Consider the following 27,877-nt stretch of genomic DNA (forward strand, 5'->3'; position numbering starts at 1 on the left):
CTTCCAATAAAATTTATTCCATAATGCTTAGAAACCTGCATAGGAGGTTGCGACATACTCAACTTCACAAGAAGACATGGATATTATCCCTTGTTTCTTTAATCTCCATGAATTTTGAGTTTCTCCAATCATGAACAAGTAACCAACTGTACTCTTCCTATCATCTTAATCTGCTTCCCAGTCATAATCAGAATATCCATATGCTTATGCTTATCTTCTTGAGTTATTTTGATTTGGTATGAGTGTTTCATGGTCTATTGTTCCGTTAATGTATCTGAGGATCGTTATAGCTACAAGAAAATGGCATGATTTTGGTTCCTCCATGAATTTTCTTACCAAGCCCACACTATGAAAAATATCATGTCTCGTGTTGCATAGGTAACTTAGTGAACTAATGAATTGCTTGTACAAGGTTCTGTGTACCAGTTCATCCTTTGTGTCCTTCTTCAATCTGAGGCCTTTTCCTTGGGAGAAATTGCAGGGCTGCAATTGCTTATGTTGAATTTTTTTCAAGATATATTCTGCATATTTCTTCTAATGCAAGAAAACTCCTTGTTTTGTGTTTACAAACTCTATACATAGAAAATAAAACAAGTCTTCTAGGTATAACATCTCAAATTCATTCTTCATGTTATTCTTGAACTTTATCATTTTAGTTTTATTTGATCATACTATCAAAAGGTCATATGTATTTAGGTATTGAATTATTTGATATTGTTCACTTGTGCCTTTCACATATGCTTCATGTTATGATGTGCATTTGTTGAACCTTAACTTTATTAGAAAGTTGTCAATTATTTTATTTCATGATCTATGTATCTTGTTGCTCAGCTTCTTTGTTGGACATCTATTGATGATGTGAATTGCATTTGAGGTTGCCTCCCCTCATAAATGGTTTGGAAATTGTCTTGCATTGAGCATGCTTTTTTCCATGTTCAATATACTTTTGCTCTTTCTTTGAACAATACCATTGTGATAAGGTGTGTAAGGATATATCATATCATGCTCAATTACTTCTTTCTCACATAATTATGTAAATTCATTTGAGGTATATTTGCCATACTAATTCTCAACTTCTTGATATCACATTCAACTTGTTTTACTACTAGCATCTTGAAATTTGTAATATAATTCAATTTTATTTTCCATCAAGTAAATCCCCATATACTTGCACATTTCATATATAAAGGTTATGAAATAGGAATTGCATCCCATTGAATTTAGTTTAAATGGTCCATATACACCTGAGTGAAAAATCGCTAACTTCTGCTTTGACTTCATTGGCAAGCCATGCTTGAATGAGTTCATTGTCTGCTTGGCCACACAAACTTATTTATATAAATAATTTGGAACTTTTATATTAGGCATTCCATACACCATTTTCTTCATGTGCATTAGGTTCAGACTCATGAAATTTAGATGGCCATATCTTTGATGCCAAAGCTAGTTTTGATCCTCAGTTGTGGTTGATGAAAGACATTGATGGTCTAGCATGTTGACTTCATATTAATTGTATAGTTCTTGTTAAGAAATTAGCCCAAACTTAGCAAATTACTTGTCATTGAAGGAACACATAGCACATCATCACATGTGATTCCTTCTTGTCCAACCTTCCTCTTCATAATAATACTCCATATACCCTTAGATGTAATTATGTTGTTATTTGCAAATATAAAATACCTTCTCATTAATTCATCAAGCTTGATAACTAATATTTTTTCCTGTCATATGGTTACTATAACCTGTGTCAACATACTATACATTATTTTAATATCGTGCCAAATGTGTCTTAGCCATTAATATGATCTCCTCATAATCACGTTTGCTTGCATGTGCAAATTATGCTTCTTCTTTGTCACTACAATTGGATTCTTTATTGAAGCAACAATCTCTTACATAATGATCAAAATTTTGGTAAGAATAGCATTGCACTTCCTTCACATCCCCCTTCTAATTAATTTTAGGGTTAAATATATTAAGCCCCCTGCCATTATAGCGAGTTTTGGTTTACGCCCCCTGAAGTTTTTTTTTATTAAATGGCCCTTATAAAATCCAAAACCTGGATTTACCAGACCCTTTTACCACATTTGCTGACTGGACTTTGTCTTGTTGGATGATGTGGCAAAAGGGTTGTATAAATAATTAATTGAATTATATTTAACCACTAATACCTCCAGTTTCCACCACCACCACCTCCACCGCGAGACTAACCACCTCCACCGCCACTTCCTCCATATCTACGATCCCTGCTTCCACCATAACCAACACCACCACATCCTCCTTCTCCCCCAAAATACATGCAATGTATACTGACACTTTGTTTGTTATCATAGCATTAGAAAGGAAAGAAAAAAATAGGAAGAAAAAGAGATTATGTTGGAAGGAATCATTATGCCTATCACCATTCAGGCTCTCAACCATCCAAAGAAGGAAGAAGTTTTTGCGAGGAAATTTCATATTCCCCTTGTAGATGAACCTGAATGATAATAAGTGGCACCATGGACAAGTAACGAAGAACGGAATCTTGATTTGTTGGGTAGGAAATTTCATTACAGCCCACTAAAGTAATAGGACACAATTTTTACAGAGGGTGTGGCCACACCATAAGACATAAGGCACATTCTCAACTATATTGAAGGACTCCCAGCATATTGGGCACACCAGCCCTTCATCTTTGCTAGCATTAGAGCATACCTCATCATCCGAGCATTCTGCACAGCTTAGGATCGGCTCTGTGGAGCTTCTTTTCATTCTAATGCTTGTAAGGGCATGCAATGCGAAATTCCACATCTTTAAAGATGAAAAGTTTACGATGCAAAGGAAAAAATCACAGCAATATCTGTATATAAGCCATTGTCACACAAAAGAATAACTTTCCCATAAAGCTGAGCTCCAGCTGTTAGATTCCCCTGTTGAATACTAAGCCCTTACAACCTCAACAAAAATCTACAAAATAAAAAACAGAATAACAAAATTTTAATTTGTGTATAAGTATTTGCTTAAAATAAATACAATCAATGTCACTGTAAGCTATAAATACGAAAAAAAAGAAAAACTAACATAACTTTTAACAACATCCAACATCCAAGAGAAGTATACCCATTGCTAGAACCATTAGATTCTAGGCCACAAGTTTCTATAAGTTTTAAAGAGCACATTTTTTATTGTATTATATTCACCTTCTGAGAAGCATGAGATGTAATATCATATGATTAAATTTGTTTTGAAATTTCAATAAACCAGACCCAGAAAATTGTTCATTATTTTGTTTTAAGTTATAGCCACTAAAGAGCACCATATATTCATAGCAGTTTTAAAGAGAACAGCAAGGCAACTCTCACCACTCTGTCACCTATGCAGTTTTAAATGATCAAGTTTGGGCTGGCCAAAGTATACTATTGTCAATACATGCAATAGATGCTAAACACCATACCAACATAATGATTCTAACAAACAGTTTTTCATGTAAGAAAGTAATTATTCCTTCAAACATAATCTCTTTTTCTTCCTATTTTTTTCTTTCCTTTAATGTTATGATAACAAACAAAGTGTCAGTATACATTGCATGTATTGTGGGGGAGGAGGAGGATACGGTGGTGTTGGTTATGGTAGAAGCAGGGATCGTGGATATGGAGGAAGTGGCGGTGGAGGTGGTTATTCTCGCGATGGAGGTGGTGGTGGTGGTGGAATCTGGAGGTATTAGTGGTTAAATATAATTCAATTAATTATTTATACAACCCTTTTGCCACATCATCCAGCAAGTCAAAGCCCAGTCAGCAAATGTGGTAAAAGGGTTTGGTAAATCCAGATTTTGGATTTTATAAAGGGCATTTAATAAAAAAAAACTTCAGGGGGCGTAAACTAAAACTCGCTATAATGACAGGGGGGCTTAATATATTTAACCCTTAATTTTATGATTATGAGAAACACTATTCTTGCTTGTCTCTCCTAGTAAATTTGAACTCTTGCCTACACCTTCATCATCCTACCTCTTATTTCTCTCATCTTCTTGAAGTACTTGACTTGCAAGGCTTGTTATATTACCTTCTCATAATTCCTCTACCGCAACTTTAACTCATGAGCCTCCAAGAATGCTTACAATTCTTCAAACTTAATCTCAATTAGGTTATTTGACTCTTCAATTTCCAAACTATATGATTGGAGTTTGTAGTTAGAGCTCTCAACACCTTCTTAACTTTATGCATTTCCATTTTCTTTTCGCCACAAGACTTCATTTGATTGGTCAACAACACCAATCATGAACAAAAATATGTAACTTCCTCGCCTTTATTCATCTGTAACATTTCACTTCCTTCATACCCCCCCTTCTTATTAATTTTTTGATTATGAGAAACACTATTCTTGCTTGTCTCTCCTTGAAAATTTGAATTCTTACCAACACCTTCATCATCCTACCTCTTATTTCTCTCATCTTCCTGAAGTACTTGACTTGCAGGGCTTGTTCTATTACCTTCTCATAATTCCTCTACCGCAACTTTAACTCATGAGCCTCCAAGGAATGCTTGTAATTCTTCAAACTTAATCTTAATTAGGTTCTTTGACTCTTCAATTTCCAAACTATATGATTGGATTTTGTAGTTAGAGCTCTCAACACCTTCTTAACTTTATGCACTTCAGTTATCTTTTCACCACAAGACTTAATTTGATTGGTCAACAACACCAATCATGAAAAAAACTGTAACTTCCTCGCCTTCATTCGTCTACTTGTTCTCGTATTGTTAACTCAAGGATTGCAATTTGACCTTCTTCAACTTCTCATCACCTCCATACAGCTTCTTAAGTGTATGCTACACACCCTTTGTCGTTTCTTTCTCAATTATCTTCTCAAAGATATTTGCATTCACACATTAATGGATCAAGAACAATTTTTTCCATTCTTGCTCAACTCGTGATGATCAGTCTTTTGTGCTTCTGTTGCACTGACTTCCAATATTGAGAACTTATCATTCATTATTTCAATCACATCTTGAAATCTGAATATGACATTCGTTTTCAAACACCATCTGGCATAGTGTTCTCCCTTGAACACTCTTAGATTTGTTGAGAGATGATTGGAGGTTGTGCTTCCATTTCCCGTTAATGAAAGTTTTGGATCGAACTAGTCCTCTTAATGCCAATTTATTATGATAACTTGTCATACAAGGTAATAAGCATAAAGAATAATATACGAAATTAAAGAGGGTTATAATGAAATTAAATGAAGAGAGTTTAGATGATTTCATAGAGTTACAAAGAATGAAGAGAGTATATATAATTAGAAAACCAACTAATTGATTTTCAAAATTACGAAGTTGTGACATTTTGCTTGTGTTGCAACCCACAATCAAACTGTCATTATTGTTGAATTATAATTTTTTTTTTTTAAATGTACTTTACATTTAGTTTTTTTTAATTATATATATTTTAAAATGTACTCCACTTTGCATATAGTTTTTTTAGGAACTATTTAATTGTATTTAACCTTTAGGTTACATGTACTATTATTATATATTAAAAGAAATAGATCCGCGCACTTATAAATGTTTAATGTTGACTCAATCATTTAATATAAGTCGCACATAAGAATTTTTCAACAAACTAGAAAAGTGTAGATTGATGTTTAATTTGTGTGGCAATTGTTAGTTGCAATCTTTCCATGAGTTTGAACATATTGTGCGATATGACCAATTAAAACCTTAGCAGCTGGCTTGATGCATTGATCAACTAATCAAATTATTTTGTGCTAATCAAGAATTTAACTCAACTTAAACATCAAGTCATTTCATACCAAATTCAATTATCACCCATACATTATCTCTTCATGATGCTCATTGCTCAGTCATAGCACCCTTTAATTAGAGCTATATATGATTTTAATTCGTCAACTTTTTATTAATAATTTCAGTCTTTCAAAATTTTAGTTGTTAATTAAATGTCTCAATCTATTTTATATTTGCTGTGTCAAAAAAATTCTCCATCTACTGTTGACACCTACTACTTGTTGAACCGATCTCATACAAAGAATTTCTGAAACCAATCGTAATCGCAAGTCTGATGTCTGCATGTCTTAAATATTGGACTCTTCCACACCTTATAATTTCTTTGCCACTTTTAGTATCAATTATGCCTTGGCATGCCGACATCTTCACCCACCACCCACCACCAAATGCATATACATATCTCTAGAAAAAAGTGGAAACTACGTACCCTACAATAAGAAAGAGCTTTCATAATATATAACGGAATCCAACATCCTAAGAAAACTATATATGAGGCTCAAAACTAATCTAACATACCGTCCCACTTAGTATGACTTGTAGGATCGAGTGGTCCATGGCATAAAAATGTGTACTTATTATGGGACGGAATTGAGTTTATATATGGTTGACGGTTGAAAGTGCTTTTATTAGATGCGGCATGATCTGTTGGAGGTCGTTGGATTGGATCTGATCTGATGGCTTAAGACAAGCTCGTGGCCCGACTCTAGTGTACGATTTCGTCGTGCAAGTATATCGATTTGTCTGAGATGAATGGAAATATTCTGAATTTGACATTTTATATTAATTCGGTTTTATTGGACAGTTTGGTCGGCCCAAAAGAAAACAGACATTTATGTTTACTTCTTCTCTTTCCCACATGTCATCACTTACCATGTTGTCTATTTTCGGTGACTAAAGTCAAAGCAAGAACAAGCTTCCAAACACCTACCTAGCCAAAAGAATTGTTCATACTAGTACTATACTATAGAAATGTATGTACATGAAAAAAAATTAAAAGTAAACATATGTACACACTTCATGTGTAAATTGTCTAAAAGGACATTTGAATGTCTATGACATGGAGGACATTTGAATGAATATCATAATGCTCAGGTGAGTGTTTACTAAACTTTAAGGTTTGGGTCCCCTACCACCATTACGTGTTGTACTACATGATGAATTATTGTTTATGATGTTTGCGTGATTGACGTTGAGATTCTACTATTTTTATTGGTTTCCTAGCTTTGAGAGAGATCTATCCGAATCTTACTAACTCCAAAGATAGTGAGAGCTTTTTGTAGGTTTGTAATCTCCCACTTAAAAAGTTTAATTAATTTATCATTATCATAATGGCTTATACCACCAGGCTTTTATAAGAATTTTTTACCAATATACATTCTTTTCCCATTTTAAATATCAAACTATCGGACTTTCTTCTATAAATTTTAAAACACCATCTTTTTAAACAATTTTTTTGTTAAGATGTATACAATTGAATTGGTATGTCCTCCTTTTTCATTTTCTTTTTATATTTTACTTTTTTTCGGATCTTTCTTTGGAAATTTACTCATACGAGTTAAAAATAAAACCCGCATTTTATGAAATTATATATTTGGGAAATTTTCAGTGTTGAAATTAAACTCCAATTTTAGAGTTAATTCAAATAAATCTTATTGAACAAGAATCTATCTTTCAAATTGATTACGTCACTTGTTCTTCACCCTTCACTCGAGTGAATCAACCATATCTTAGTTGCGAGATGATTCACACTGCACAAAAAATTTAAGAAGAAAGAAAAGAAAAACTAGGGTTTGTGAGAAAATGGGAGGAAGAAGAATATTATGCAGAGTTTCTATCTGCTTTCAAACTAAAGTTTTATTCAACTTTTCTTCACACTTAACAATGATAGGGTACCTTCCTATTTTAGAGTTGAGTTTGTTTGTTCACCAAGCAAACTCTAACTAACTAACTAACTCAGTTAAAACATAAAAAAATGCTAAGTTTAATTTTGTCGAGGCTAGCTCCTTCGATGGCTACATGTTTCAACTATTACATGCATTTCGACAACTACTTGTTGTATTCAATTCTCAATCGAACACAACTAATACATACTATGTCGAATTCCTGCTTTGGCACAAAGAATTACACTTTTAACACACCACCTAGTGTCTAAGCTATCTATATTCATCATAGTTCTCAATTTCTTGAACATTTCGACCTACACAGCCTTCGTCATTATGTCTGCATTCTGATTCTCAGTTATAAAGTGTTCCAGGTTTAGATTTCCATTTGCGACTTTTCCTCGAAGATAATGGAACCTTTTCTTCTTCGTCGGATTGATAGCAGACATGTTGTCAATCTTCATGGTCATTGCTCCATGATTCTTCGTGGTAATCTCTTCAACCAAATTTACCATTCATGTTGCTTGACATGCACAAAGAAAAGCAGCTACGTACTCTGATTCACACGATGACATTGCTACTACTGGTTCTTTCCTTGAGCTCCAAGCACTTGGTGCACCACCTAGCATAAATACATAACTAGCTGTGAATTTTCTATCATCGGCATCACTACACCAAATTGAGTCGGTGTAAGTGTAACCCACTAGCTTGCATTATTTTCCTTCATCAAATGCAGGAAACAAAATTCCATAGCCGAGAGCTCCTTTGAGATACCGTAGTATCCTCTTCGTAGTTGTGAGATAAGAAACCTTTGGCCTTTGCATGAATCTACTCACCATACCTACATTGTATGCTAGATCAGGCTTAGTGTGACACAGGTATCTTAATGATCCAATAAGTCTTATGTACAGTGTTGGGTTGACTTCATTGTCATCCAAGTCTTTCGAAAGTTGTTGAGTTGGTTTAGAAGGTGTCAAAGTTGCATTACAATCTTCCATCTCAAATATTTTGAGTATCTCACTTGCATATCTTCTTTGATACATCATTAGGCCTCTATTACTCTTGCTAAGATCATCTTTTAAGTCTTTGATCTCTTTCTTGCAGCTACCTGTTATTAACAATTCATCCACGTAGAGACACAGTATAAGCAGTTCGCTTCTATTTCTTCTAATGTATACTCCATGCTCAATTGTGTACTTCACAAATTCCTTCTCTCTTAAGAAACTATCTGTCCTCTTATTCCAACCTCTTGGAGCTTTTTTAAGTCCATGCAGGGCTTTATGCAGCCTGTATACCTTGCTTTCTTGACCTTATTTCACAAACTCAGCTGGTTGTGTGACATAAACTTCTTCATCTAAGGGGCCATTCAGAAATGCACATTTCACATCCATCTGACACATATACCACTTTTCATGTTTTTTAGACCAACAATCAACCTGATTGTTTTGATCCTAGCAACTAGTGCAGAAAATTTATCAAAGTCAATTCCTTCTTTCTGAAGAAATTCTTTTGCTACAAGTCTTGCCTTGTGTCAAGTTAATTCTCCTTTGGGATTCAGATTTATCTTGTATACCCACTTCACATTGATTACCTTCCTGCCTTGTAGAAATTCGACTAGTTACCAAGTGTTATTGACTTCGATGGACTTTAGTTCCTCATTCATTGTTTGCATCCACTTTGAGTCCTTCAATGTCTCAGTTACATTGACTAGCTTAACGTCTGCATAGAAAGCATAGTGAATAAGTTCACCTTTGTCATCGGCCACATTATACGATGTAATCATACATTCTTGCAACCTTGCGGGCATGTTTCTTTTTTTTTAGGTTTGCTTGTGCCTACTTAACCTCTGACTTCTTCTCATTGAACTTCCCTTTCGACTTCACTAGTTGGTTCTTCACATAAGATTCTTACTGAATCTTTCTTGACATTTTCAGTCCAATGTCATTCCTTAAGCTCATATATGACCCATTTTCATTGGGTCAAACAGTTCATATCCACCAGTCGAATGATATCATATTAGGATCATTTGACTCAACTTGGCATCAAGTTTTCTTTTAAACTGATCAGACACATATCTATGTGTTATAGATCCAAATACCTTTAGATGGCTTAAGCTAGGCTTGACACCAGACTAACATTCTTATGGTGTGATTCCTTCTAGCTTCTTTATCGAACATCTATTCAAGATGTATGTTGCAATTTACACAACTTCACCCCAAAATTCATTAGGTAAATGCTTTCATTTTAACATACTTATCACCATATTCATGATGGTTCTATTCTTTATTTTTGCAGTTCCATTTTGTTGTGGAATGTAGGGTGGCACCACCTCATGTACAATCCCTTCTTTTTCAGGCAGTGCATCAAAATCTTTCGACACATATTTTCCACCGCCATCAGTCCTTAGAGTCTTGAGTTTTCCATAACTTTGTCTCTCAACCATAGATTTAAACTTGGCAAATTCCTCAATCACTTCATTTTTCTTCATCAGGTAAGTCCCACAGTTTTCGACTGAAATCATTGATGAATGTGACAAAATATCTATTACCTCCAATCGAATCCACCCGGATAAGACCACGCACATCAGAATATATGACTTTAAGAATTACCTTTGACTTGCTTCCTGTATCCTTGCTAAAGGTGTTCTTGTGTTTCTTTGCCTGCATTCATTCTTCACATACTTCATTTGGAATATGGATTTCTGGTAACCATGAAACCATATTTCCTTTTTTCATATCTATGATGTCATTGAAGTAAATATGGTCAAGTTTGTAGTGCCATAGCCATTCATCTCTGCAAGTTGTTTGGTCAATCACATTAAGCTTAATCTTGAAGGTTTTATTCTGAGACATAGGAGCCTTCAAGATTAATCTACCACCTGAGTCAAGAACTCTCATCTTTCTATCTTCAATTAACGCTTTGTAATTCTTCTCGATTAGTTACCCTATGTTGAGAAAATTTATTTTCATGCCTGGTATGTATAATACATTTGAAATTACTGACCTATTTTCATCTTTCCTCATAATCAAAACTTCACCAGCACCTTCAACTTCTAGAGTATTGTCATTTGCGAATTTACCTTATTCTTCATTGAGGGACTCGTGTTGGCACACCAATCTTTTCTACCTATCATAAGTGAATAGAATCATGAGTCCAAGTACTATTGGTCCTTGAATTTTTCTTCATCTATCCTTGTGACCAAAAGCAACATCTCTTTTTCTTCATGTTTGGCAAGCCTTGCATCATTTTCTTCATTCTTTTATTTTCAGGACAATCACTTGAATAGTGACCATACTTTTGTTAATTGTAACATTGAATGTGACTTTTATCGGGTTTTCTTCCACTGCCTCTTCCTCTACATGAAGTACCACCTCTATGGTTGCAATGGTTTTAAGATCTTATTTAATTTGACGAGTTTCCTTCTTGCTGATTTTGTCTACTAGTCAAATTGTTGTAGCTTCCTTTACCTTTATTGTAGAACCACCTTCCTTTGCCTTTATTTTTATTTTTCTTATTGCGCCTACAGAGTTATATCGCTCTTCGGCTTACTTGCAGATCTTTTAGCCATTATTTATTCATGAGATTCAAGTGTCCCTTTAATCTCTTCCTTTGTCAAAGTTGACAAATCTTTCGATTCTTCTATGGCTACTACCATGTGATCGAACTTCGGAGCCAATGACCTCAAGATCTTTGTGACAAATGATCTTGATGTCAACGCTTCTCCACATATATTGATTTGATTCACCAGTTTCATAACCCTAGTGAAGAAATTAGTTATTCTTTCATTTTCTTCCATTTGAAGTAGTTCATGCGTTCTTTTGTGACTTTGTAACCTCACCTCTTTTGCCTTATTTGCACCTCCAAGCGATTTTTCCAGACTATCTCATGCTTCTTTCGTTGATTTTACATCACGCAGCTTTTCAAAGTTATATGGATCAACACATTGATGAATTATAAAGAGAGCTTTATAATTTTTTTTCTTCAATTCTTTATGTGCAGCCTTTTGTTCATCCATAGAATCTTCTCCAATTGGCGTAACTCCTTCCTTCACAACATCTCAAAGATCTTGATAGCGTAAAATAATCTTCATCTTCTTACACCAATTCTCATAATTCTTATCTTTCAGGATTGGAAGACTTATTGGAAAGTGCATGTTTGGATGATTTATTGCACTATGCTTCCCAAGAATCACACGGCCAATGCTCTTGATACCAGATATTGGAATTAAACCCCAATATTGGAGCTAATTTGAATCAATCTTTATGAACAAGAATCAATCTTTATGATTGATTGTGCCTCTTGTTCTTTACTCTTCACTCGAGTAAATCAATTATACCTTGGTTGCAAGAAGATTCACGCAGAATATAAATTTTAAGAAGAATGAAAAGATGGATTGGGAAGGAAAGAGAAACTAGGGTTTGAGAGAGAAGCGGATGAAAAAGAAAATTCTCCAGACTTTCTTTATATTTTCAAACTGAAGTTTTATTTAACTTTTCTTCACACTTTACAATGATAGGGTTCCTCCTTATTTATAGTTGAGTTTGCTTGTTCACCAAGCAAACTCTAACTAACTAACTAACTAACTAACTCAGTTAAAACATACAAAAATACTAAGTTTAATTTTGTCGAGGCTAGCTCTTTCGACAGGTACATGATTCGACTACTACATGCATTTCAACAATTACTTGTTGTATTTAATTCTCAGCCAAATACAGCTAATACAAACTCTGTCGAATTTCTGCTTCGACACAAAGAATTATACTTTCATCATTCAACAGAAAATAATTTCCTAAAATATAACTAAAAAAGTAAAATAATATAGGGCCGCTAATTCAATTAATGGGCCCAATTAAAATTCTATAGGTCTTCCAAAGCGTTGGTCCTTTGACACTAAGAAGAAGTTTGAAAAAAAATGGTATTTTGACAATTATGAGAGAAAGAATGGTATTTTGATATTTAAATTGAAAAAAAAGTTGGTATAATGGTGAAAATTTTGTTTATAATTAAATTTTATTAATTTTTTTAATAATACCCTCTCCGTCAACATTTATAAAATTTAGAGTGAATATTCATTTTTTTCCCATAAAAACGACAAAATCCAAATTAATCTCCAAGAAAAAAACATATTTAATCTTTTATAAAATTATATCGGGCTATGTTAGTCCCTGGATCATTGAACCGTTTTTTAACATATGATGTACCGTTAACTTATTTGCGTGGGATTAACGGGTGTTAGTTAAGTGCCACAAAATTTTTTAAATGATTCTTTAAGGATAATTTTGTCCCTCATTTGAAAAAGAAATTAAAAAATAAAGAAAAAAATTGGAACGGTTTTTCTCTTTCACAAAAGAGAAAGAGAAAGAACCAAGGTTCTCTCTTCAGTCTCTACTCTTTCATATTCTCTTTGTCGTTGTTTTTTCTCCTCCCACACAACCACACCTTTCGTTTCTAACAAGATCATTCCTGATGGCATCGACGATACTAATGATAATATATTTAACCAGAGAAGACAATGTATATCGTACCAGAGAATAACACAAAAGCAAGTTTGATTTTTATTATAAACTTAGCATCAATAATATCCTACCGTAAAATGGTTTAATGACATATTGATATGGGTTATTAATTTTTTCAAACCAAACCAATGTTGACATATGCATCTATTTTTTCATTTTTTAATGTCGTTCAAACTTTCGCCAAAGCCATAAGTCTAAAAATATTTCGCCGAAGCCAACGAAGTTGTCTAGTTCTTGGCTGATTTCACTTCCTGTTCTTTCAAGGGCGGTAGTAGTTCTATTTTTAGATATGTGTATCGTTTTTCTATGGTTGTGTAGTTGAGAGTGATTTAGTGTGTTTTTGTTGTGTCGTTGTTCCACTGTGTTGATTTGCATAAGCGTTTGTAAGTGACTCTGATAGTGATGAATTTGAGTCCGACAATAAATTTATGAAGATGATGATGTCAATATAAACCAGTGAAAGATTGTTGGAAAGTTGGTTGAATCAAATAGGGAATATAGTGGCACAATTTCATTTGAATCTTCTAGGTATGCATAATATTTTGAGCATATGAGGACTATAGAATCCACAAACGCCGAGGGAAGTTCAAAGTTTAAATTTCAAATTTTTAACTCTAATGTTGTTTTTTGGTGAAGTTGGGATAGAAGCTGAGATGAAATTTATAAAATGAAAGATTTTAAGATTGTTATGAAAGATGTGAACTTTGCTCTTAGATGGGAAATTAAGTGGAATTTGATAAGGTAAGAGCTAGGGTTATATGTTGTGTTGAGGAATGCCAATGGGTTGCCTTATGTTCATAAACTAATGGTAGTTGCACTTATCATATTAAAACAATCGATCTAGAACATACATGTTGTATAGTGTTTAGGGAAAAACGAGCTAGTAGAGATTGGGTTGTAAATAAATTGAAGCAAAGATTAATGATACAACATGACCTTAAAAGGGGTCAGGCTTTGAATTCTACTTTTTGATCACTATATTCGACCTGTCAACAACGAATAATTTTGGTCAGTTATAGAGCATCCTAAGCTAGAATCACCCAAGTTGAATAGACCGATTAGCAGACAAAAAAGCATATAAGGAAAGATTCAATTACAAAAGATATGATTGGGAGCGTACAACCCAATGTTAAAAGAATATATGAAGTGAAATGACCAAAGTGTGGGGAAAATGGTCATTATGAAAATACATGCAAAGGACCTAACAAACCAGGATATGTGAAGAAGGAAAAAAGTAGCAAAGAAGGAAATAACCACTATGGAGAGTTTATCACAATCTCAACCTCAATCAAAGATTTTGTCACAGGTAATAATCTATCACTTCAACTTCTACATGGACTTTATTTCAATCTAATGTTATGTTAATCTTTAAGTAGCGGGAATCACAATAACCATCAACTATGAAAATTCTAGTAACTCACGCCTGATGACGTACTGGATGTTATGACATCCACAATTACACAACACAAATAATTAAAACAGAAACGCATAAAAACAATAAAGAACACACAGAATTGTTTACCCAGTTCGGTTCAGACAACCTACTCTGGGGGCTACCAAGCCAGGGAGGGAATCCAATATAAGCAGAATTAATTCGGAGTTAAACTCCCCTGTTTACAACTCCTCACTTAAAACCTACCCAATGTAATTCCAATCTATTCCTAGACCTGAGTATCTCCACTCACTCCCCCTTAATCACAACAGTGATTACAAATAAACACTAAACAAATTCAGAGAGAAGACACACTTCAAAAACACGCCTTGATCTGCTTAAAAGCTTCAATCAAGAGACACAGACTCGTGCTTAAAAGCTTAGAGTGACAATTAACACAAACAACCTATTCCAACGCAATCATCAAAGACAATTGCTTGGAGTACAAGAGACAGCTACAGAACTATGGTTCTTCACAATTAACAATTTACTCTCTCTGCGTTCTAAACTAGGATTGTAGACTTTTTATATGCAGCTCTTAGGCCTTGGGCTTTTTTAGAAACAAATTAGGGTTATCAAAGTTAACCTAATTTACACGCCATCTGGTTGTTACAGAATGTGTTGTCAGTAAAATCTTCTGGACGAAATATTCAACACACAATAAAAGGTTTCCTAAATTGTAGATTGAGAGAAATCAGGAAACACAATTAATAAAATATTACAGCTCCTGGTGTCACACAAGGATGTCATGACATCGGTCATGACATTCACTACAGAACCTGTATTAGCTTAACACATATGCAGCCTGCATAACACAATATCAAACATGTCATGACATCATTCAAGACATTAAACACTCAGATATGTTTTACCACAAATGCATCCAAATGAAAACATCTTCAATCTCCCCCTTTGGCAAGTTTTTGGCTAAAACAACCTGTCACACCATATCAGAGAAACACTTGCAGCAGAAACAAAGCAACCAAAATATAATCAGAGCAATCAGAGCTAATACAGTACAGACAGCATACACCACCAGTATGCACACAGTGCTAAAAGATATCAAAACCAACCACGCCACAAGAGCAGCAGAAGCCCAAACAGATCAAAACAAAAATAATAAGTACTTTAGATTTATTGATCACACAACCATCATACTTGTTGTTCTGGGATGACATTTCTACTTCTCCCCTATTTGGCCACAAAAGTTGCCAAAGCAAACTATTGTCTTCTCCCCAAAATATTTTTTTTTGTTTTTAAATCTATGGTTCCTCAAGGATGCAGAGTCCTAACTTGCTCCACAAGTTTTCAAACTGTGTAGCATCAAGAGCTTTTGTGAAAATGTCATTGATATTGTTAGGAACATTCTTGTCACTATCTTTAGAATCATCTTCAATATGCACCATATGCTCCATTCTCAATTGTGCGTCAGTCAAGATCATGTCAGGACTAGTTACCTCTGTATGCATGTTTAGACAAAACATTGCTTTGAACGAGAGGAACAGAGATTGTTGAGGCATCTCAATGAAGTGAGTGAGTTTTAAACCTGTTTCTGTGGGAAAAGTGCAATTTGTGATTACACTAGAGTTGTCGTAGTGGGATGACAGTTGAAGGATCTTTTTGTGAACCAGGAGGACCTTCACATCCAGCTTATTAACAACATCTAGATCAGTAGTTAACCTTTATGTAGAATTATGTTTGTCCTCTACACAATTTTTGATGTAGCAGGGCATAGTTATGACATTCCACTTGACATTCTGATTATATACACTTTGGTGTATCCAACTTGATTTAGACCACCCCAAAATATTTGTAGGAATCATACATGTCATCAGATTCACATCTTCAGTTCTGATCAGAAAGATCATGCTCTCCTTGCTTTCTTGATTTCTCAGGTTGAATTGTGAGTCCTTTGCTCTTTCCATCCAGAATCTTGAAGCTTGGTCTATTTCTAGTCTCCTCTCTCAAATGGAACTGATTGTCAATGGATACCTTCCTTGGGACCAAGTTCTGTGCAATATCCTTCTTGAACAGATGGACTTCTCCTTTCATATCTCTAGTCTGGATGTCATTGGGCGCATTTATCACAGCTTTCCTTGATCTTCTGACAGCTCCTGGGATTTGGTTTTGAACAATAATCTCCTTTTGGAGGGCATTTTGGATATTTGCTGATGAGCATTCATCAATTCCGGAGGCTTTTTTTGTCTTAATGCGCATAATTGGGTTCTCAGCATATTTTGATGTTAAGACATCTGTTTTGACATTGTCATATTCTATTGAGGTAGCAGACTCACCTCCTTCTACAACATCCCCCATTATTGTCATGTTCTTGCTTGTACCAGGAATGCACTTGTCTTTTTTGTGATTTTTATCTTGTCTTGGTTTCCTTCTTCTAGAGCTTCTTGTTTTCTTTACAGCCTCCTCCTCATTTTTGTCATGGCTTGAGTGTTTAGAGTTCACACATGACTTCCGCTGTGATGGCTTTATCTTGGTCAGTTTTTCCTGTTGAGGGGTATTTCTTTTGGTGGATGGATGAGTTTCAGTACAAGAGAACCTCAAGTGACCTATCTTACCACATTGATAGCATTTCTTGGCTGAGATAGGTGCGTGTTTTCTCGGATGTTAAGGCTCTCGATTGAGCTTCTTTCTCTTCTTTGTGTCTCGCAGTTTTCCCTCTAGGTCAACAATGTTTATCATGAGATTTACTTTTTCTTCTTGTAACAGGGCATAAGCATTTTTATACACTGTCAGTCTCTTGCTTAGTTCTCCATTTAGTAGACACACCTCGGTGTATCCAGTAGCAAGTTCTTCGTTGGTGAGTTCTTCAATATAAGACTCATCATCAGACTCATCCACTTCTTCTGTCTGGATCTTTGTTCTGGGAACTGGAACCTCCAATTTGATAGTTCTTTCTTGATCCTTTCCCTCATTTTTCTCTCTGTCCATGGGACAAGTAGTCAGTAACTTGGAGTTTTTAGGCTCCCATAGATAACAATTATTCTCAGATCTGACTCCCTTCATGACTTCTTCATTTTCTTTAGGCTAAATTACAGTTTTGGTCCCCCTGTTTTAGTCTTTTCACGATTTTAGTCCCCCTGTTTTGTTTTTAAACAGTTTTGGTCCCCCATCCCCACTTTGATTACCAAAAACGCCCATGTGGCACTTTTTAAATTACGTGGCATTTTTAATTCGTTCATTATTTCCATGTCATTATAATTAAATATTAAAATTATAATTACAAATGGGTTATTTATGAAACACATATTCTTCTTCGTGTTCGAGTGTGCTAGGGTTTCACTTCTATGAAGCTGCTTCTTCTTCTTCGTGTTTTCAGATTTAAGGGTGGCACACACATCGGTCTACTTTCTTATTTTTCTTCTTCTGCGTTTCACTGCAATCTCTCCTTCCTATGGCATCTGAAGCATTTAGCATTTCAAGCAACCTCTCTCATTCTAGGAGAAGAAGGCTGCAGTATTATTGTGGGTTGGACGCCCCCCTTGTTACTTCTTGGACATATCCGAATCCAGGTCAAAGGTTCTATGGTTGTGGGTTATACAAGGTAATTCAAAATCCCTAATTTTTTAATGCTTGTATAAATGTTTTAATTTTCTCAATCACTGGGAAATGGTCGTGTGTTATACAGTTACAAGGAAGGAAAAGATGTGCGTATTTTGAGTGGTATGATGAGCAACTGGAGGAACGTTCAAATGAGGTCATCAACTCATTATTGAATAAAGTTAACAATTTGGAGAAGGAATTATTGGTGAAGAAGACTGATGACAACTTAAAAAAGAAAGTCAAGTTTTTAGTTACATTTTTGGTTTTGTCTTGGGTTCTGATATTAGTGTTGTTGTTAAAAATTGTGGTTGGATAATGTATTGTTTGTTGGATAATGTATTGTTAGTGAAATGATAATGTAATATTAGTGTAATGTATTTTGACAATGAAAATTATCAGTACATGGTTCAATTTCAAAATTTTCAGTACATGGTTCAATTTCAAAATTATCAGTACATGGTTCAGTTTCAAAATTATCAGCCTGTTTAGATTGCTTAGGGTTCAATTACATGGTTCAATTTCAAAATAATGGTAATCTATTTGTAAATCTATTTAGATGGTAACCATGGTTCAATTACATGGTTTAATTATCAGTACATGGTTCAATTTCAAAATTATCAGCCTATTTAGATTGCTTATGGTTCAATTACATGGTGCAATTATCAGTACATAGTTCAATTTCAAAATAATGGTAAGCTATTTAGATTGCCTAATGACAGATCCAATCAACAATGACAATAACATTTGACATTTGCAAAACAACAATGACAGTAACTATCAAAACAATAATACATTTGCACTATATAATTATATTCATTTCAGTAACATCAAGCACTAAACAAAGGCATTATATAATTATGGTCAAATACAATTCCAATAACATCAGTAAGCATCCGTTAATCTCAGTATCATTAGTAAGCATCAGTAACCAAAAGGTTGATACATTTGCTCATACGTTTTTTTCATTTGCTCATAAGGTTGATACATTTTCCCAAAAGGTTGATACATTTGCCCAAAAGCTTGACACATTACTCATAAGTCTGTTACATTGTCCATATGATATCCTATCTAGTTTATATCTATTACATTACCCAAACTTACGTATATCCTCTAAAAAAACAGGTCCAACACCATACATATCACACTTGATTATCACTGTCGTATTAGAATTAGACCTTCTGAGCTCCTCAACATAATTTCTCAGATATGTGTATTGCTCAGTCTCAGCTCCATGTAGTAGTTACAATGCTCTTGTTTTGGCCTTATATGCTTGTGTTGACGACAACTTCACACCCCACTTTTCAAGTGACTCTGCAACCAAACCCTTTGGCCTCATTTCAGGTGTATGTCTCAAGAGTGGTATAAATTTCTTAGCCAACCATTCTGTTGTAGCTTGCTTATTCTTAGCATGCCTATGACAAGTGTGATCATCAGTCATGCTCACCAACTTCCAGTATTCGTTCGTTACCCTTTTACTAAATCTCATGTAAAAGGGAGAACCCTTATAACACCTACCAATAACTCGTTTCTTATCGTTTTTCGTGATATGTAAGTTTTTCATCTTTTCCATTGCAAATGACTTCACTGCCTCTCTAATAAGACTATTTGAGGCAAATGACATTCCAAGCTCAAATCTCACATGATCACCACTTTCGGGCATTCTAAAATCAGATTCAACATCATAGGCTTCTTGAAAATCAGATACTTTGGTTGGTTCTTATCTTGAGGAGACTTGGGTTGCATCATTATTTTCTTGCATAAATGTGTGGCTTGGTATTTTGTGTGTCCAATCCCAATCATCCTCAACTAAGTCATCAAATTCACTATCCCCCAAATCATCATTCTCGTCTTGCACAAAATCTCCATCTTCCTCACTTTCATCAACATTTGCTTCTTCCTTATCTTCCACATTTACTTCTTCCTCACTCTCATCCTCATTTACTTCTTCCCTCTCGCCCATATTCACTTCTTCCCTCTCTTCAACATTCACTTCTTCCATATGTACTTCTTCTGTTAAAACATCTGGTTCATCTACTACATGCTCAACATAGATATTACCAATATCGTAGTCATTCATGTCTTCCCCGAATTTCAGCACGTCTGCATCATTGTCAAAAGGTCTTAGCCCACGCTCAAATGAAAATTTTGGGTGATTATACCACATGCCCTTGATTTTTACATAACCCAACTTGTTTATAACCTTGATAAAGTCCATGTAACACATATAATCCACATCAAATTCCCAATTCAGTTCTTCTACATATCCATTAACATAGATCTTGCAAGGATAAAGAACAAAGTACCCCCCATGATTAATCCTTCACCTAACTGCATTTTTTTCAGCTGGCCTATAACAAATAAAAAGAATACAACATCTTAATAATCATAAGAAACACAAAGTTTCAGTTCGCAACAACAAAGTTTTTTAGAAATTAAAATATGAACAAATCTCAGTTCACAACAACAAAGTTTCAATTCACAACATACCTACAACAAAACTTCTCATCTGGCTTAGACTTAGAAGAAGACATTTCTGTCTATGAATTACAATTGAACAATCACGGTGAAAATTAGGGTTTTCAATTGAACAACAACAAATGATGCACCTAGCACAAACTCGAAATTACTTGGAAATGATGCTTTTTGTTGGAGGAAGGGATGTGATTTGGACGCGATAGGACTATCCTGTTCTCGTCATGCCAAACTCCTCCTTCTTCCCTTCGTTCTTCACTTCGTTTAGCAATGGTGAAACTCCTCTCTTTTGCTGTTTAATAACTAATGTATTAAAATAACTTAAAATAACTTATTTAGTATTTAATATTTATTTATAATGACATGGAAATAATTAAAAATGCCAAGTAATTTAAAAAGTGCCACACAGACGTTTTCGGTAGTCAAAGTGAGGATGGGGACCAAAATTGTTTAAAAACAAAATAGGGGGACTAAAATCGTGAAAACACTAAAACAGGGGGACCAAAACTGTAATTTAGCCTTTTCTTTATTGGTAACAATACACTCTTATTTAGTGAACCTGACATAGAATCCTTCATCACATAGTTGGCTGATGCTTATAAGATTTGCATTCAGTCCTTGTACAAGTAAAACATTATTTAGATGAGGAACACTCTGACCTTCTGTCTTGCCAACACCTTTGACTTCTCTTATTTCTCCATCACCAAGAGTCACATAGTTGGTTCCCTCAGGTTTGAGGTCTACTAGTGAGTTCTTTCTCCCAGTCATATGATTTGAGCAACCATTGTCAAGGTACCAATCTTCTTTGGCAGACATTCTTAGAGAGGTGTGTGCTACTAGAGCAACATTCTTAGCCACCCACCGTTGCTTTCTGTTACAGGTATCATATTCAGGTTTGGCTTGATGAATTTGATTTGGATATCCAACTAGTCTAAAATAGAATGGCTTTATGTGACCGAATCTTCCAGAGTGATGACACCTCCATTTTTGGAATTTCTTCCTTGAATGCCTCCTTCTTTTGTTTCCTTGATGTTGTGATATTGGAGCTGACATCTGGTTGGTCATACAAGTTTCGGGCTTTGCTCTCCTGAACCCAGAGGTGAATTCCTCTTCAGCCACAAATCCTACCCCGGACATGTCTCCTGTTCTTTTTCCAGACTCTAGAATTTCTTCTAGAGTATCAGTTCCATTATTCAGCATTTTGAAGGACTTGGTCATTTGATCAAGTTTGTAATTCAGCATGCTTACTTCACTACTGAGAGAGTCCATGGTTGCAAGATGTTTATTCTTCTCAGTTTCTAACTCTCTTATGATTATCTCTTGCTTCTCCACTTGTTTGCAGACTTCAGCATTCTTCATACACAACTTCTTGCATGAGGCAGCAAGTTCATCAAAGGTTAGCTCATCATCACTGGAATCATCATCAGATGCATAGACTCTTGTTGGAACTGCGGCATGTCTTGCAGTTTCTTCTTCATAATCGGAGTCTTTATCAGACCAAGTGACAGACAGTCCTTTCTTTTGCTCCTTGTGGTAGGTAGGACATCCAGCTCATATGTGTCCAAATCCTTCACATCCATGACACTGAACCCCTTTCCCTTGATTGGGCTTCTCCTCAGCTTTGAGTCTTCTGCATGGATCATAGGTCTGGCTGATGTCATTGGAAGTGTTCTTGACATTGGGTCTGGACTTCTGATCAACCCTTTTAATAAGTCTGTTGAATTGTTTTCCAAGCATGGCTATGGCTTCTGATAGATTTTCATCACTTCCACCATTGCTTTCTCTTGAATTGTCATCTTGTTGGAGACAAAAGCTATGCTTTTGTTCTTCTTTTCAACAGGCTCACAGATACTTAACTCAAAGGTTTGTAGAGAGCCAATGAGTTCGTCCAGCTTCATGTTGCTGATGTCTTGGGCTTCCTCTATGGCAGTCACCTTCATATCAAATTGCTTAGGTAGTGATCTGAGGATCTTTCTTACCAATTTTTCCTCAGAAATTTTTTCTCCTAAGGCTCCTGAGTTATTTGAAATCTCAAGGACATTCATATAGAATTCATAAATGGTTTCATCCTCTTTCATCTTGAGATTTTCAAACTTAATGGTAAGCATTTGAAGTCTCGGCATCTTTACCTTGGATGTGCCTTCATGTGGTGTTTTGAGAATATCCCAAGCTTCTCTAGCTAGTTCATAGTGTTGCACAAGCCTTAATATGTTCTTGTCAATTCCATTGAACAAGGCACTTAGGGCCTTGGAATTTCCCAAAGCTAGCTCTTCTTCAGTTTTGTTCCATTGAGCTTCAGGAATTAGAACAGTGGTTCCATCTTCCATAACCTTCTCAGGATGTTTCCATCCGCTTTCCACAACTCTCCAGACCTTGTTGTCCACATACTTTATGACTGCTACCATTCGAGGTTTCCAGTAGTCATAGTTAGAGCCATCCAGGATGGGTGGTCTATTCCCAAACACTAACAGTTCCTTCTCCACACTAACAGGATGGGTGGCCTTAGGCTTTTTTAGAAACAAATTAGGGTTAACAAAGTTAACCTAATTTACACGCCATCTGGTTGTTACAGAATGTGTTGTCAGTAAAATCTTCTGGACGAAATATTCAGCACACAATAAAAGGTTTCCTAAATTGTAGATTGAGAGAAATCAGGAAACACAATTAATAAAATATAACAGCTCCTGTTGTCACACAAGGATGTCATGACATCGGTCATGACATTCACTATAGAACCTGTATTAGCTTAACACATATGCAGCCTGCATAACACAATATCAAACATGTCATGACATCAGTCAAGACATTAAACACTCAGGTATGTTTTACCACAAATGCATCCAACATGAAAACATCTTCAAACTATAAGACCTTCTTTTTTAAGGCATTCTCTTATTAGGCCAACACTTCTTCATGTTAGGCTACCATTGCATCCTCATATTGGGCCACAATCTCTTCATGTTAAGCCACCACAACCTCATTTCATTACATGTCTTTCAGAACTTGAAACTTCATCAATTTGACCACCGACAGCTCATTTCAACCTCCACGTTCCTCTCAACCTCTACAAAGTGGGCCTAGTTGTCATGGACTCATGCCTACTCTTGGATATACATATAGGCAGTCTACTTGATGTTTTCTTCTATTTTAATTAGTTTGTCTTTTGGATTTGATGACATTATGATGTTTGGTTTTGAAGTTGTAATTGTTGGTGCAATTTTCTTTGAAATCTTATGGTACTTTGTTTGTTGATTTTATTTTGATGATACCAAAGGTTTTGAATTTAGAAGTTTTAATTGTTGATACAATGGTCTTTGGAATGTGATGGTACTATAATATTTTAAATTTTAAAGTAATTGTTAGTACAATTATATTTTGTGTTGGATGATTTCATAATGTGCATGGTAATGTATGTATTTCGAAGAACTTTTGATCTGATTTTATTATAATGGTACTAAAATATATCTATAAATATAGGGACTAACATAATCCAATTAAGTTTTGTAAGAAATTAAATATGATCTTTTTTTTAAGGATTAATTTGAGTTTTGTAGTTTTTATGAGGGAGCAAAATATATGATAATTTGATCCTTAAATTTAAAAAAAAAAAAACGTAAGTTTTGATTTTTTTTTTTTATGAACATTTAACAAATTTGATTTTATTTTAAAAACATTTATGAGACCAAACTGTACCAAAAATAATGTAAGACTTAAATGTCTCTTATATTTATAAATAATAAACGTGGCAATTTAGTCACAGCTCAAAAGTAAAAAATAAACAATTTGAAAAAAAATATTGATAGAAAGAGTAACATGACCCAATTAAAAAATAACTATTTTTTTTTATTAATTTGAACTTTACAATTTTTGTGAGGATTAGAATGAGTCTCTATTATAAAATTTACAGACACAAATAATACATGGTAAAAGTTAATTTTAGTTAAATTATTAATAGAAAAGTATTCATTTTTAATGTTTTATAAGCAAATTTTTAGCTTTTTTTAATAGATTAGAGTATATATTTAAAAAACATATATTTTAATTATTAATTCCTTAATATTCATAAATTTAAGTTGAATATCGGTATTTCTAAAATAATTTATTGTAAAATTTTAATTAATTTTAATAATAATTCTAAAATTTAAATTAATTTTAAAATAAATTAAAATTAAAAAGTGACGTGAGATAAAATTATACTATATAATTTTATTGGTTAAGATACTTGTACCTAATTAAATTCAAGGTATTGGACTTAAGAATAAAGTCATGTTACTTCTAAGTCTTTAATCATAAAAAAGCTTTTAAAAAAAAGCATAATGTGACTTAAGAAATAAAGTCATCTTACTTCTAAGTCTTTATCACAAACTCTTAATATGACCCACTATGTCCCCTCTTTCTTGTATGTGCGTTCAGTTTTAAACCCCACTTTCTAAATTAGTCAAATTTTCCCATGTAACCAAAACATTTATAATTCGCCGTGACACACAAATTCACCTTTGGAGCTGAAAAATATATTCGTTTTCAATTATCATGAACCATGAATACCTTTTTTTTAAATAAGTGGGGTCAAATATATCGGGATGTATATTTACGAAATAAATCAGATACAGAAAATCAAAAAAATCAACATTATAACGATAAAAATAACATTCATAGATTAAAATCAGCATTACAATGATGATTTTAATAGAAAATTAAATATTGTATTTCAATAGGGACGCTTGCACATCTCTAAGATTTGCTCGACCGTTCTTTGTATCGTCGCTACGAACTTGAGCGGGATTTTCTCTTCGAAATCGTAATACGTTCGCCACATTGCCAAAACATCCTCTCGGTTCTTAAGCTCAAAGTTGTTGTAAACGACGTTCCCTCCGTAAGGTATGCGATAGTGGATTTCGTCAATGATATCGTCGAGCGAGATGTAATCGTTGAGCTTGAACGTTCGTTTAGATGTTCTGTCGTCGGAGTAGGAGACACTTGTGACATACCAACGGATGTTGATATCATATTGAGACATTTTTGTGTTTGTGTGAAATACAACTTAAGAAACCCCAAATTTATAGAAAACTTAGGTGAATATGGACCACTTATTTTCTGTCACAACATTTCGTAGGTATATCCACATAAAGAACTTAGATATTTTGTTTCCGTATGTAATATATACGGAAAAAAACTCAGAGTTTGCAAATTAAGAAACTTCCATAGATACATCTACGGAACTTTCGTTGTTAGTTTTTTTAGAAGAACATAATGAAATTGCAAAACTAAATAGTTTTGGAGCTACTTAACCTTCCATTAGAATTTAGAATTGACAAAAAATATTATATTGCAATGTTAAATAGTGTCTATATTACACTTTCAAAATTCAAAACAAATCAAAATAATTGTCGCCAGCTAAATCTATTGTTGGTTCCATTTTTTACTTTTCCGCATTCGATTTCTTTTTTATGTTGTTCAATCTTTCGAATTCGTGCATTCTATCAAAAAAAATTATCGGCCATGTCTCGGCATCTGCAGTAGAATGAAGCACCCATTTCGGTGACGTATGTGGTATGAGGCATCCCGGTTTCAAGTAAACTTGTACAAAATGACTCGATTTTGCAAGCCATCTAATATCCCCCTTAACGCCTTGTTGTTAAGGACGGAAATATTATATACTTGTTTGATATTTGAGATATTTTCGGGTCTTTTACGTTTCAAAGTTTCAAGTTTGTTTTTAGATTGCAAACTTGTCGAACCAATGTCATCTCGTTTGAGTTTCCGGAGAGGAGTTTTGTACTTCTCACTTCTTTCGCATCTCATTATCAAATGCAACTTTTCTATCTGAACCATTATTGGACCTTTTGATTACAACACCAAACCTCGATTTAGATGCCTCTGTGTGAATTCATTGGAGCATATGATCACGAAACTCAAACTCTTGTCCATTTTTAAATTGGTTGTCATCATTTACCTTCTTCGCGTCAACACGTTTGACATCCCTAGATACGATAGGTTTGGGAAAAACATATGGGTGCACCTTATCTAATGCAAACAATAACGAAAAATGTTTAAAAGGAGATTGAAACGAACACTGAACGATTCTGAAAATGCACTTTCGTAAAAATTCATCTAGGAATCGAAAATGGATTTTCGGATGCAGCGTAAACTTTTTCAACTTAGAAACCATATTAATGTGACCAATGAGAAATAAAATAAATGATGATTACTTTGAATTTCAGGTTCTTTTACTTCTTTTAATGTGATAAATAAGTAATATTTAAGTTTTGGAGTGCAAATTTTAATCGACAATGGAAGAATTTTTTGCAAGAGTTTTAAAAGAAAATGGTGTTTGATCATGAGGAAGAAGAGAATGCAGGGTTCTGTGTTATTAAAAAATCTTGTTTTACACGTTCGAAAATGTACCTCCAGAATTGACTTACATGCAAAGGTGTCAGATTTTTAAATTCCTACTTCTTAACTCTGAAAATGCACTTCCGAATTTGTTATTGAATTGTTAAATTAGGGGGCGTCTGTTTCACGGTGTCAAAATTTATTCCCAGGAATTACTATCCCATAAAAATAGATGTAGGAAATTTATTCCTAAGAATTCTTTTGAAAAATTGTTTGGCAAACATTTTATTATTCCTAGAAAAATTTGTATGGGAATCCACTTTCCCATCCATTAACATGGGAATGATTTCATGGGAATAATGAAAGTCATAAGAAGTTATTTTATTCCTTGGAATCTTTATTCCCAAGAAATTTTTTTTTCAATCTTGTAACCAACATGGATATCCTTACTTATTATCCATGTATTCCCATGAAGGTAATTTTTAAACTTGAAACAAACACACCCTTAAAAATAAATTCATGAATGAGTCCGGAGTTGCATCTCTAAACTGAATTTTGGAGGGAAAAAGTGGGCGGAACTTAGTTGGGGCGTGTTTCAATGAGACTCGTGATGCGCCCAAAAATACATTTTCAAAATTAGATGGACATTTTCGAATTTTTATAGTGTTTTTCACTAGTTAGAGTGAGATAAGCAATTCTCAATTTTATGTGATCTAGAAAATTTTACATGACAATCATCCACATTATTTTAAATATAGTTAAATTACTTAAAGTAGAAAACAAATTTCTGGCTTCTCTGATTTACTTTCACTTCTCTTTTTAACTTTTCTAGCTTCTTTATTTCATGAAAGACATTTCCCAAACCCTTGCAAAATCTTAACATTTGGTGTACAGTAACTGTTGTGA

General features: G+C 34.3%; 1 protein-coding gene across 1 annotated transcript; it reads left to right on the plus strand.

The window, feature by feature from the left end:
- The first annotated feature begins 18,017 nt into the window (after nt 1–18,017).
- LOC131639135 (uncharacterized) lies at nt 18,018–18,482 on the plus strand. Its single transcript, XM_058909639.1, has 2 exons — nt 18,018–18,167; nt 18,252–18,482. Exons 1-2 carry the CDS (start codon nt 18,018–18,020, stop codon nt 18,480–18,482), a joined length of 381 nt encoding a protein of 126 aa, XP_058765622.1.
- Nucleotides 18,483–27,877: the final 9,395 nt, after the last annotated feature.

This window comes from Vicia villosa, unplaced genomic scaffold, assembly GCF_029867415.1.
Source record: "Vicia villosa cultivar HV-30 ecotype Madison, WI unplaced genomic scaffold, Vvil1.0 ctg.002544F_1_1, whole genome shotgun sequence".
Lineage (NCBI taxonomy): Eukaryota > Viridiplantae > Streptophyta > Magnoliopsida > Fabales > Fabaceae > Vicia > Vicia villosa.

What these genes read in the sequence shown, in the direction of transcription:
- LOC131639135 (XM_058909639.1), top strand. Translation starts at nt 18,018, where the DNA reads ATGGCATCTGAAGCATTTAGCATTTCAAGCAACCTCTCTCATTCTAGG. An exon ending in ATGGTTGTGGGTTATACAAG is followed by an intron (nt 18,168 to 18,251) that starts GTAATTCAAAAT and finishes TGTGTTATACAG; the next exon opens with TTACAAGGAAGGAAAAGATG.